At 36.0% G+C, this 13,941-nt stretch overlaps 1 protein-coding gene across 1 annotated transcript in view; it reads left to right on the top strand.

Annotated features, from left to right (window-relative positions):
• Positions 1–13,941, top strand: part of LOC105560165 (calcium/calmodulin-dependent protein kinase type II alpha chain) — a 100,243-nt gene that overhangs the window by 71,500 nt on the left and 14,802 nt on the right. Inside the window, exons 11-12 of the mRNA XM_012009043.1 lie at positions 1,849–1,938; positions 11,526–11,582. Of these exons, the coding sequence (XP_011864433.1) occupies positions 1,849–1,938; positions 11,526–11,582 (147 nt within the window). The remainder of the gene's footprint in view (positions 1–1,848; positions 1,939–11,525; positions 11,583–13,941) is intronic.

Here is a 13,941-nt window from a genome sequence, read left to right as displayed (position 1 = left end):
TTACCGAGTCCTATCACAATGAAGTTAATGTTAAGTATTCCTCGCGAAACTCGTCAACGTTTCTTTAATCAGAAATTAGATAGAAGTTACTCTTAACTTTAGTTTTGCGACGTGCATTTTGTTTCTGTTTTTCTTCTTTTTAATTTCCTCTAATTTACATACATATAGAAATATGGTTTTTACCATAAACTGAATGAATTCCTCTATTACATTCGTTTTTCATCGTCTTGAGAGCGTGTAGCTTAACATGAAAATAACATAGCCGACAATGAAATACTTGCTTCACTATATCGAATTGCATGGCATGCATTTACACTCCACCTTCGCTTATCTAAGTCTTCCAAGAAGACAAGTCAAAGCTACACGTCTCGATATATATTTTGTTAAGTGCCGTTTTCGTCATACAGCTTGTACTTATCCTTTGATATTAGATAAACGAAGGTAGATTATTGTATTTGTTAGGAAACATATTAAGGAGATTAAGTCGGCGTGTCGACTAAAAATCGCATGAAGGAAAACAGTTTATCACAGCATGAACACATTTGCTCTAATGTTTGACTTTTCCATCGAGTCTTTCTCTATCTGTTTCTCTTCTCCATGATTCGTCTTCCTTTAGAATAGTTATTTCCGTCAGATCCAATCCAATGCACAATCCGTTCATATATCTTGATCCTCGGCGATCTTGAGCTCGTTAATCGATCGTTTATGTGTTTGCAAATGTGTTTTAATCATTAAATTATTTCTATTTTATTTAACAATTCGTATAACGTATTTGCCAAGTATGTGCAAATACCCATTTTAATTCTGCATGTTGAAAACACGAATAATTATTAATTTTACTTGTACTAATAATAAGCATAAATATTACAATTAATAATTTCGGTTAAACTAATTAATGAACATATTGTAATTATTATCACACTAGTTAGCAGTTAGGGCTGGAATTTGAAAGGAACATAAAATATTTAATTGGGGAACTGTAGACGGTATATGATATTTCAGCAATAAAGTTTTCTTCACATTTTGCACTCGTGACACGAGTTTCTTTTTTATGCGACAGGAGATCTATATTCCTTTTGTAAAACTTAAAGGTTATGACTTGTAAAAACGCAAGGTATGAAATTGAGTTGCAAAAGATGCAGAAAAAAAGATTACGATTACATCGATATGAAAATATATCTCTCGCGATTAATATAAAAGTGTGAAATACAAAAATTCGTGATACTATACTCGTTAGTGCGACGTCAATTATTCCGGACGAACGTTCGACGGATTGAATCAACATTCTTTTTCAATGCGCACGAAGCGAACAACACGAGCAGATATTATTATATATCGGCGGTATTTGATTGCATTTTTGCTTCGCGATCGATAGTATTGATAGAGAGAAGATATCTATATACTTAATGTTCATTCCATCTCTTCTTTTCTCTCTCTTCTACTCTAAAGAAAGCTAATTTCACTGCATCTGAAGCAAACGAGCTGTTCCTCTCAAATTCGAGCGTTCAACATTAGTTATATAATATGGCGTGGAGCACATTTAAAATCGAGAAACATTCTCAAAACCATCTCGAGGTATCGAGAAACGGATCTGAGTATACACTCCAAGGTTCCAAGAGTGAACCCATCTAATCCAACCTTGATATTCTCCTAGTTGACATCCTCGTTTCAAAATCCCTGCTTTACAACGTGTCTCTTTCTCTCTATCTTGCTATTTTCTTTTCCTTTCTCGTTCCTATCTTTGATAATCTTTGATACTACTTTTGTTCCGCTATATTTCTCTCGACCTCTTTCCTTCGTTTTCACTTTTCCGTTTGTCGATTTATTGAAACGCTCTACGCACTCCAGGTCGAAGCATCATCACGAAGAAGGGCGATGGCTCTCAAGTGAAGGAGTCCACTGACAGCAGCACAACGATCGAAGACGATGATGTTAAAGGTAGGAGATCTCCGTCCTTTATACGCGTCGTGTCTCTTTTTCTCACTTTTCCTTTCTGTTCTCGTGATGAGAAAAAACATACCAAGTTTTTTAACAGTGATTATCAAATGAACCAATTGTAGGCTATCGATTTTTTAATCTTGTAATCACGGGTGAGCCTTCGCGAATTTTGCGTCGCCGCGTCGTATAGATATCCGAAATTTTTTCACGTGGATATTTAGCGATTTTTAATAATTTTGACACGCAGAACACGCAGAATAGTCGCGCAATTTCAGTTGCCGCAACGAGCATTTGTTTAAAGTTGTGCTCGAAAGCTCGGATTGAATTATGATAGCGATTCCAACGCCGTCGCAGCGGTATTGCCGTCACACGGGCAGAATAATCGCAGTGATAGTCCCGATAACAATGGCTCGATACACAAGCTTCCGGCAGCGATTCGCGGCGTGTATATCTATCTCTTTACCGCATACTTGTTATGGCAACTTGATGAGAAACTTGAATACAGGCGACTTGTCGCATATATGCATAATGTGCACCTGAATCTCGTCTAAATTTTACATTTCATTGTTCATATTTAATTAGAAAGACAATTTAATTGAATTTCATCGGCTAGTATCAATAATGTAATAGCTAACAGTGCGTATAACTGTACGAAATGTAAGAGATCACGTTGCATCAGACCTCTCATATATCTGGGATATTCCATCATTTTTCTCATCTTTTTTATTTAGTGTATCGTCACGCATTAACATGACGCTACGTTTATGTACCGCAATTACTGCGGAAGATAAATTTATTACATGAATGTTCTCATTGCGCGCGCGCATCGATCCGTCATTAGAGATACTTGTCTCGTTCTCACGTGCAATTCGATCGTTGGACGATAGCTCGAGTAGTATCCACTCGTTGCTTATTCTTTGGTCCTGCCACCCTCTTTTCACCTTGCGTACACCTGTGCTTCGATTATTATTGATATACTCACGGCTATACCGCAACGGTTTATGGATGAGAATGTCGATTCCGAAGAATCTTATTTAAACTTATTTTTATTTCAAGCAACAATTGGATACAATTAAACATTCGCAAAAAGTTGTTTTCTCGTAATGTTTTTTCCGAATCGATAATTGGTATTCTATTAACAAGTTGTATAAAACTATACCTTATGGTGTACTCTCGGTCGCAGAATCTCGAGTTTTGTCCCTGCCTCCTGGTTCGTAGAAAAATCAATCTCGCCTTGATCTTTCTCTCTGCCTCTGTAGACTCTTTTGACTATACACTTGTCGATCGATCTCTTTCGTATTTTATTTGTCTTCCGTCTGTCCACGTTCGATCATACGTGTACGTTCTTCAAAGTTCACCGAAGATACCCATACACACAAATGAAAAGCAAGACAGTATATATCGATATATAGATATGCAAAATTTGATGTAGGATATCTCTATAAAAATTACATATACGCGAGTGCGCACACATTCTCGTAGGAATCCTCATTTCCCCCGTTATATTCGACGAGCACATTACTGTATTGCTTTTCTAGATCTTACAAAAGTATCGTACTAACATACGCGTGCGATATGATTGACACTTGTCAGTACAGTTGTCTACGCTTGAAACTTGTAATTAATCGTATCTAGCAAACATTAGCATATATACATATATATATTTAGAACCACCTGTTTAAACATGCATTACGTGTCTTCATCAGCTTCGATCTGATATAGGTCGAATCTACCTCGTTTCGTACGTTATCATCTTCGAATCTGTCTTCTCATATGAGAACTATCTTTCAAAGTTTCTGACTAACTCTGGCAGTCGATGTCTCTTTTGCAATTTCTCTATCATATGTGCCCTATTAATGGTACTCTCCCTTTTCTGACACACCGTTTCCGATACATACAGGCGTACGCAAAACAATGGATATCTTGTTTCACTTTAGGAATATAACTCGCGATATGTAATTCAGGTATAATCGATGCTTTATAACGTGAATACCGTTGTGTTACACATTCACGAGCGAAATCATTATGTATTGCACAACAATTCGTTAAAATGGAAGTCGAAAACTTGGATATGCCTTCATTTCGAAACAGTACTGAACCGCGCGAATATCGATCTCGTTCCTTCATTAATTCGTTGTTTCGCGTATTCCAAGAAATTTAACAGACTCATTCCGTTTCTACATTTGAACAAGGCAGACTTCCGCCTGAGGATTTCGATATTCGAACTTTGATTCACGGAAATAATTCTTTTAACCGTATTGTACTGTTTAACTTGAAAATTTAACAGATTAGATTATTGTGATACATAACAATTGTAACAATATTTGGATGGATTTTGCGTTTTGGATATAGGCTGAGAGAAAGTACAATACAATTGAAATTATCTGTGCATGAATCCGCTGATCTCCTCTCCTACCTTACAGCATATCATTTGTCGGATATCCGAGAGAACAACGTTCGCTTAAAAAATTTCAAACATTCTCTACACGGCACGCAAAAACTCATACCTTATTCATCGGCATCACACAAATGCATATTTCTCTATTGTAATTGACGTGTTATTACATACATTCATATTTATAATATATGAAATACTTCAACTTATTTGCGTCCAATTTTCCGAATTTTCCTCGACACCTATATTATCTGGCAAACGCAATTTTGGATGCACTTTGTATATACATAGAAACTCGCGTGACCCTGTATTTTATGCGCGGTTGATGGCGAGTTGAAATAAATTGGGCAAAATAAACTAAACGAAAGTGAACAGATGCCATCTGTTTTCCATGCCTTCATTCAAACATACGTATACACGTTCACACGACTGAAATGGCTCCGTGTCCGTCTTCCATTAATAGAAACACCGTAAAGGCAAAGCACCAAATATGCATTCAACAGCTGCGTGAGAAGTGATAACACTGTTGTTTTATGCCCCAGTAGCCGATGCTCACAAATCCATAACACACGTAGACGAGTGACGTGCGCACGCGTGTTGTGACAGCAAATAAAAGAAAATGCACCGTACATAATCAGATTACAAACATCATAGACCAAGCGCAATTCTCTTTGAGAACTCACACACGTTCATCGTATTATTCGGCCACGGAAATGTGATCGTTGCGATTGCATCCGTTTAATTACACGCACGGGTTACCGGACGTTACTGACGCTTATAAGCTCGCAGCTGGGGAAAGAAATATTATATCGTACGTTTGCACGAAATATTTTTCGCTAAGTCGAGTAGACGACGAACGGAGCACGAGTAATCGCGCTTTAACGCAAATATCGTCCAACTGTTTGTACACGCGAAATCATTAATCAACATTCAATTATTTAACAGCTCAAACATGGCGTATAATCGTCTGGTAATCACGTTTGTTTTTCCACGTGAATTATAAACGGTCGATATTTCGAGGATCTGTGTAACAAGGGTGACGATAAAAGAAATTACAAAAATCGGCTAACCCATTTGCTTTTTTCTACACTTTTTATTATATATATTTCAAAAGAATATACGTACACAAGTTGTACTAAAATTTATCAACAATCTGTGCTTATGCCATATCCATATATATTTAAAAGCAACTAGAATATAACGCAAAAAATATATAATATAAAAAGGAAAAAAAACAAGGCAAAAGTTGCTCTGGTTCACGGCAGATCCTGATTTTTCGCATTTACACACGTCGGGCGAAAAATTGACTGATTTCGTGTCACTCATCGGCCTCGCGCTTTTGTTACGTCGCGTATTATTCTTTTTCTCGCCTACACTTTTTCTTGGGAAATAATTCACTGGCGATGTACACGTGTGCAACACGAATCAATTTGTAGGTATATGCCGCAAATTTAAGTATCTACCACTATCTGCAACCACCATTATCATAAGTTCCCCTATTGACGCAATGCATCTTTTTTTAGCGATTACCGCACAGGCCATCATTTTTAATAACGTAAGACAAACAGGCTCGATTATAATTAGACAACGCTTTCTCGCGGTACAGAAAGATAATTGACGATTATACAATTCGGTAGTGTTGTAAATTTGAACGCGTTTCTCTCTGGTGTACATTCTCTGGTCTGGTATATGCAGTAGCACATTGAAGAAAATGGATTCGTAGAATATAGTCCAAGTAGCGATAGCTGCGACAAATTAATCTTGAACGGCTAACTCTGTTTATTACGACGTTTCCTACTTATTCGAGTCTTATTCAAGTTTTGCCATGTAAAACTTTGCCATTCGAACGAGCATAATCGCAGAGAAACAAAAGGGAGAAATAGCCTTCCAAGATTAATATTACACAAGTAATAGTAATAGTAATATTTCAGTGTGTATCAAGCTTCGATGAATGAATTTTAAGCATACACGATTAATGGTTAAAGGTAGTTTTATTATTGTTATTACACTATGATTATTATTCTTATTATTATTAATATAATGTGAACGCTAATTTTACGTACGCGTAGTGAATTTCTTTACCATTTAGACGAGCTGAAAGGATTATAATTTCTTCTAACGTAAGTCTACTGTGCGCGATTACGGCATTATTGTCATTCGGTATTATTACGTACGATACCTTTCTCATGTTAATCTCGATGTTTATCTATTCTCTCTTCTATTCTTATTCATTCTCGTTCATGTTAATTTTTCAACAGCCGGTGACCACGAATCGGCTCACGCTGCTTTTGCTTGCCCATTCTTTTCCAGCATATTTGTCTTTTGTCTTTTAGAGCCGCAATTAGTACAGAGAAACTTTTAACTTTCCCGCTGTTTTCTTTCTTCGCGGTTTTGCAACTAACTACGCTTTCATCACCAAACGAAAGGTGCTCGTTTTCGGCTAGTTTCTCGGATTCTTTCAGAATTGCTCTATCGATTGCAATTGTGAGTTTGCGAATGACGAATCGGAAACGAGCGGTTTCATTCGGGCTAATAATTTCTCTCAATTTATCTACACGGGGAGAATCTTCTCTTCAAATTTATCTTAAAAATCATGTCCCACGATTACATTATTTTCAGGATAAATTGTCAAAGAAAATTCTTTCCGTGTACTTACATAGTATACGTATCTATATATGGTACATCTTCATATGTATAGGTACAGTATCGATATTTGTATTTCTCTTTCTTTGCGTTGTTTATATTTCTAACGGACTTTTCGACATCGAATATATTAGCAGCAGACAAAACAAATTGATTATGAAAACTTTTAAGCTTTTTAGGCAACGTATCACGATCATTACTTCCGCACGTTTAGATCTCATCTGGCGTATTTGTGTTTCCTTATCTCGCGCACACACATACACACACACACACACACACACACACACACACACACACACACACACACACACACACACACACCTCCTCGGTGTTGTACATTTTATATTTCCCCTGTTTTGCTGCCACGTTTCGGACTATGTATCGTTACTCCTGATCAATTGGCTCTGATTTTCTCTCCTGGTGTTATCCGTGAACCAGAGCGGTAGAATAAGGATGTGACGAGCCAACTGTTTGTCATCGGTAAAGAGAAACTAAATGAATTTTTATTGTTGGGATGTCGCGTGATGGTAAATGGAGGAAAAAGTAGTCGCTTAGGCAAAGCATATATTTTATGTATGTCGCGTTGAGCTTGCTTGAATATTTCTTCATTTATTAATAATTCGCGGCGTGAAACATAGTAATAAAAATTCACGTGGCAGTGATAATAATATTAATGGGTCATTATTTTAACCAACTCTACGGAGAGAAAAGTACAATCAAATGGAATTGTGTCCCAATCATTGGATAAATGACTAGAAATTTGCCAATGATAAAATATTTAATATTTGCACTCTTGAGTTGGAATTATCCTACATTGTCTCCAGCAGTGTAAATAAAATTCCATTTCATGAAACGATTTATATTATTTATGTAAGTTGACTATTCGGATCACATTACCGTGTGGATTTATCAGCAAAACTGATCGCGCGGATCAGGATAAAGTCAATTTCAGAGGGTCTAGTGGCAAATAACAGAGCAAACATGTTCCGGAATTCCGTCCCGATTTTCTCCATGTACTTTTCTCTGTGTGACTCCTCCACGTGCACCGTTCAAGGAACACGATCGTGCTGCGATCCTGTTCTTAAACGATCTCTTCACCTTCTTTCAACTCCTTGCATCGTAATATGCCCTTACTCGTACATACTTAGGTCATTATTACCACACGAAATTTGAAATCACATGTATGTATGCAAACGCGTGCGTACAAACACCCACGCATGCACGCACAAATACACAATCTAACAAACACACAACACCACTCTCTGTCGTCGTCACAAATCTTGACTGATCTTGACTCTCGATGTTAGCCCAGTGTTATGGATTTATGAACACCAACCCGTGTTGTATTTCCGTCTCCCTTTTTTTCGCTCTACAGCTTGTCTCACTATCCCCGTATTTTCACCTCACTCTTTCTCTCTCTCCCTCACTCGCTCGTCCGCTTCATTCGCCGACTGAATTTCACCATTTCACCCTCCAGCCATTCAACAGCCGACTACGAATTGATTCCATTCACTTCCTTCTTTCGGTTGCTTCTTTTTCGTGCGTCAATCCGATTTCTCGCATGTTCCCCGCCTATAGTACGCTTGCTCGCCATCGTACGGCCTTTTGCTAACTCTCAAACCGAATGTCGAGAAGACTATATGACATAAGGGAAGGAAAGAGAGGAATTACAACATTTATTTTTCTTTTGACAATTTATTTTTTATAAAAAATAAACGCCAACTTTCGTGTACGATCCCATCATTTTTTATTGTAATCTTTACATTTTACAGATTAAATAATTTCACGTACATATATGAATTTCGTGTTTATTTTTTATGCTCGATCGCGTCAATGTAGTCTCGCACTGAACGCAGATAGATCTAAATATAAAATCTGGTTTATACACGGAGAGAATTTTCTTTTAAAATTTACCCTGAAAATCATGTAATCGTCGGACAACGTGGCATTTTCAACAACTTTGTGACAGTTTTTCGAAATGTCACCTCGTCCCACGATTACATGATTTTCAGGATAAATTTTAAGAGAGAATTCTCTCCGTGTAGCGTTCGAGAGGATAACAATTATTTTTATTATGTCAATGTGTAATTACAAGCTTAGAAATTGAACATTTTCATCGTATCTAACCATTCAAGAATTCGAATAATCGAACACACAAAATAGCCATGTCAAAAATGTAATATTCCAATGACAAGAAAACGTTTTTACCATATGTCAAAAGCAATTGTTATTAAAACTTTTAATCTTCTGGTTTATATGTAGTAAATATCAATATTTCTAGTATGTGATTTTTCGTCAAATATCGCGAGCAAAGTGTTAAAACCGTACGATCGGCTCGATCTGCACGCATTATTGTTTTTTTTAACTTCCCTACTACTCGAGATACGATCGATACGTGTTTTCATCGACGTATGCACGTTCTTATTGCAAAGTGCACTTTCCACCACTGCCCCCCTGCCCCGATTATTAATCGATTGTATTCCAATTTTTGTCTGTGTGATGACCGTTTTTTTGTTATACAGAGTGTTTCATTTTAATCGCCCTAGGCAAATATCTCGAAAATATGAAAGATACGGTAAAACATTTGAGACAAAAATTATTTAGTTCTCCATCTAATAATTAAGATATTCTTATAGCTTACTTCGAGAGCTTTCCAATTATAATTAAGTTATTTTTCATCAAGTGTAATACTTTCCGAGTTATGAGACTTGAAATTTACAGTACCGTCGGGGCATTACCCAAGGGTCAAGAGCCTTCACTGGCTGGATCTATCTTGGGTAATGTTAATGCCGGCGGTACTGTAACTTTCAAGCCTTATAATTCAAAAAATACTGAATGAAAAAGCACTTTATTATAGTGTTTTGAAAAGCTCTCGAGGTAAGCTACAAATATATGCAATGAAAAATAGGGGGTTTCGTTTAAAAAAACTAAGTTCAACTCCATATGCCACGTTCACCCAAGGTCAGATCATGACACCATCTTATGTCCCCCTTTGAACCAAACAACTTTTGTCTGAAACGGTTTGTCCTATCTTTCATATTTTTCGAAATATTTGCCTGGGGCGATTAAAATAAAACACTGTATACATAGAGTTTCGATGGTAACGGCACCGCACGTCTTCGTAGTTCCCATAAGTGAAAAGAACCAAGATAAAAAGAATATTAAAATCGTGATACGATCGTAACAATTTCGTCTCAATCACAAATGCCACTTAATATTTCGTTACGCCCTTGTCATCACTCTACTAATTGTAAGTTATATTTGTTATCACAATATATATTACAAGTGTTATCGCGCGGTTTAGCGGCCGTGGTCGTGTGCAAAAGAAATCGATCGCTGTCAATTTACACGATTAATACTCTGTGCAAAATGACGTCCTTTATTTTACACGAGGAGATTTTTCTGTCATCGTACAAACTATCAAGTACTCAGATATAATTATATAGGTAATAAAAGCATGATTAGCATAACTCTCATTATTACTTGTGAAAAATTCCGTAATAAAAAATGTCACGAAGGGTGTAACGATATATTATATATATATATTTTTGTACGGACGCTTTATTGAGATTTAAAGTAGCTCGCGTTGGGGGAGTATCTACATCGTCATAGAAATTTTATCCGAAGGCATAAAAGTATATTATTGAAAGTTTAGTAAACTCTCTCTCTCGAGTAAAAAGCCCTTTGAAATCGTCCCCTGGCGATTCTCTACTGACAATGAGAGCCGTGCTTTCTCAATCTTTTATCAGTATTTAATGATTTTATAATTGATGATATAAGAATCGGATTTATTTTTAATATCATTTCGATTGTTTATCTTACACGTATAAATAGTTATTCTGCAGTATTCACTATTTATTAACGATATCGTCTTGTGTATATACATATGTATGTATATACGCAATATCTGTCTGTGCTGCTTTATTAGTTATTGCTATTTATCATTAATAACATGAAATATGCAACGAAAAATAAAATCTGTATCTGTAAATAAATGTCAGTATCATGGAATTCGGTCACTTACCGCTACATAAGAATCCAAGTTTAATTGCAGTTATCGAAGAAGACCCTCTTTTATCATAAGGCGAATATATCGCGGAAAAATGAAGCGAATCTGCATATAACTTCTAATTCTACGATATATATTATGATTTTACTTACACGGTGATGATTGATTGATTTTAATTTATTTTCTCATAACTTTATTTATCGAATATTTCCATTAACATAATTCATTAATTTTCTATCTTTTTTTCTTAGCATTCTCAATCAGAAGTGATTCAGTTTTGTCAAGTTAATAATAAAATTTTTCCAACAATTTGTTGTTTGTTTTCAGGCTTCACTTTTCTGTAATATATTCTTTTAATGAGGAAGCAATATATTGTCGATTTATGTATATTAATTTAAATAAATCGAGAAAAATAAGCTTCCTTTTTATCATGCGACGTGGCTATATTCCGTCTGAATATCTTAAGCGTTATATAATAATATAAACTGTTTGTATATTCGTATATCGTATACGTGATGTATGTGTGTGTATGTTGTACAGAGGATAAGAAGGGCGGCGTCGACCGGAGCAGCACGGTCATTGCCAAAGAACCCGAAGGTAAAGCTAATTCTCGAGACTGAGAAACGTTTTTCTGTTTCGATGTCTCTCCTTCTGTGTATTATATATATATATATATGTATATATATATATATATATATATATATATAATTGGCGTGTATGTACTATATATTTATCTATTGTGCATTATCTTGTAAACGTCGGGCGATTGTACTGGCCTCTCCCATCCGTGCTTTTAATGTTTAATTGAACAGGAAATATAATAATAACAGTTAACTTTTGTAAGACATAATTCACCAATGTATACGAATCCACGATTAATATTATTCCAATTTATATCTTGTTCGTTATGTAATGTTCTTGTTTATGTTTAAGAAATTTTTTCGCGTTTTTATCAGGACACTCGATATATTATTATCGCTTCGGGGACGAATATGTTTCTTTTTCTAGATAAAATTCTCGTATTCTCGTGCATTATCAAATCCATACGGTACTTTGTCCAAGCGAACATGTGGAGAGATAATCCTACGTTGTCGCGGTTGACATGTTCTCGAATATAACTGATAAAGTCCAAAGTCCGAAACGAAAAGTATTTTTGTTTCGCAGAAAGATGGGCTGTTCTTTGCGTGAATCCTTTTTTCAATATGGAATATTAAAGAATACTTAATTTAGCTTAAAGTCGTCTAACCGTTGTTGTGGCAATCGGTGTCCAGAACTAACTTCACCTAATGATAATTGCAGCGATATCTTGCGGTTAGTGCAGTTTCGTAATTTCACTTGAAATTGTTCATTAAATAATAAAACTGATTACCTATTGAGGAAAATGATTATTTGTAATATGTCGATATTGTGAAACGAATGCTGTTACAACGTAATGTAACAGAATCTTTAATGTTAATATAAATTCTTTCATAGTTATATATAGTCAAAAAGTGACTTGTTGCATGTCAAATGTAGACGGCAATTTACATGATCGCTTGGATTCTAGCAAAAATCACGCGTTAGCAGATTAACGCGATTGCGCCAAGATCTTTTTAAAATCTGAATTCTTCCTTTCATAAAATTATGAATGTGTTGAAGATTTCGACCACAATGCGTAACACGTTTATCTCTCATTTACTCGATATTTACAATTACCCGCGAGATAAGTATTGGCGGGGAAAGGATGATCAGAGTATCATGACGAGGTTGGGAGAGGACCGACTTGACGAGAGGCTCCGTGCCCAAGCTTATGCACCCTTTCTGTTGCCGCTTTTGCGAAATTGACGGCGGATTCACCGTCTCTCCTCTCATCGACTAACATTTCGGATAACTCCGTCTCTTTCTTTCTTTTTCCTCTTATTTACACGAGTTCCCTTCTAATCGTTCGAAAATTAATCCCGTAGTTGAAACTGAGGATCCTCCTGAGCCCTCTCTTGATACGCTCCACGACAGCGAAACTGCATCTCATGGCTAATGCGAGTGCAGCTAGATATTACACTATCTGCTCAATTATTGTGATTGACATTAATCAAACTGATCGTCGAATTCCACGAAATGCATTACGTCGGAATGACATATCCTTTGAATCACTGTATTCAGATGTCTGTGTTTAATTGGACCATGACACGGTTATTAATTTACTCCCCCCCCCCTTCCCCTTCCGTCCCTTCTCCCACTACTCCGTTACTAATGCGACTACTAATTCTCCTAATTTCTAAATACTTACTATAATTACATCGTCTTGTATCGAGTAATGAATAGAAACGTGAAAGTGTAACAAGAAAGAATATTTGATTTTGCACTCGAGATAAACTATTCTTACATTTCTGTATGATTAATAGATCATGTATATTTAAATTTGACTGTTTTCTCTTTTTAGAAGAAACTTATCTGATAATTTAAAGCGAGTAATCAAATTGTGTCGTTAACATTTACACATTTAATCGCAATTGTGGAATTAAATTTAGACAACTAATTAAAATAAAAGTTAGAGATAATAAAATGACTAGAGTTGTACAATTGTCGACGGTGGCTATCGATTCTTCGTATAGTCGAGCATCTATAATATAATAAATGTGTATAATGAAGTCGTTGCCGCCAAATTAGTTATAATTAGTTACCTAGTAATATAAAAGCGTCATGAAGGCGGCGCTACGGTGATAATTAGCTCGAAAGTTATAATTAACTCGATTTATAATTTCAACTAATCGTAAGTAACGCGGGGAGCTTACTGTCAGGTGAAGCTCAAGCCCGCTTATATGAGATTAATCACGCAGTCGAAACAAAGCTGGATTCGAGATTCTTAGAACTGTGCAATAATTATACGCCTCATTTCATCTCCATCATACGCAGTAATATTTCACACGTCTTACCTGAATCAATAATGTAAGAAAAAATATACAGGCGATTCGTGTTA

The sequence above is a fragment of the Vollenhovia emeryi genome, unplaced genomic scaffold (assembly GCF_000949405.1).
Source record: "Vollenhovia emeryi isolate VEMERY1.0 unplaced genomic scaffold, V.emery_V1.0 DF939241.1, whole genome shotgun sequence".
NCBI lineage: Eukaryota > Metazoa > Arthropoda > Insecta > Hymenoptera > Formicidae > Vollenhovia > Vollenhovia emeryi.
The sequence above is the reverse complement of the archived record's forward strand: the minus strand, read 5'-3'. Positions and strand labels throughout refer to the sequence as shown.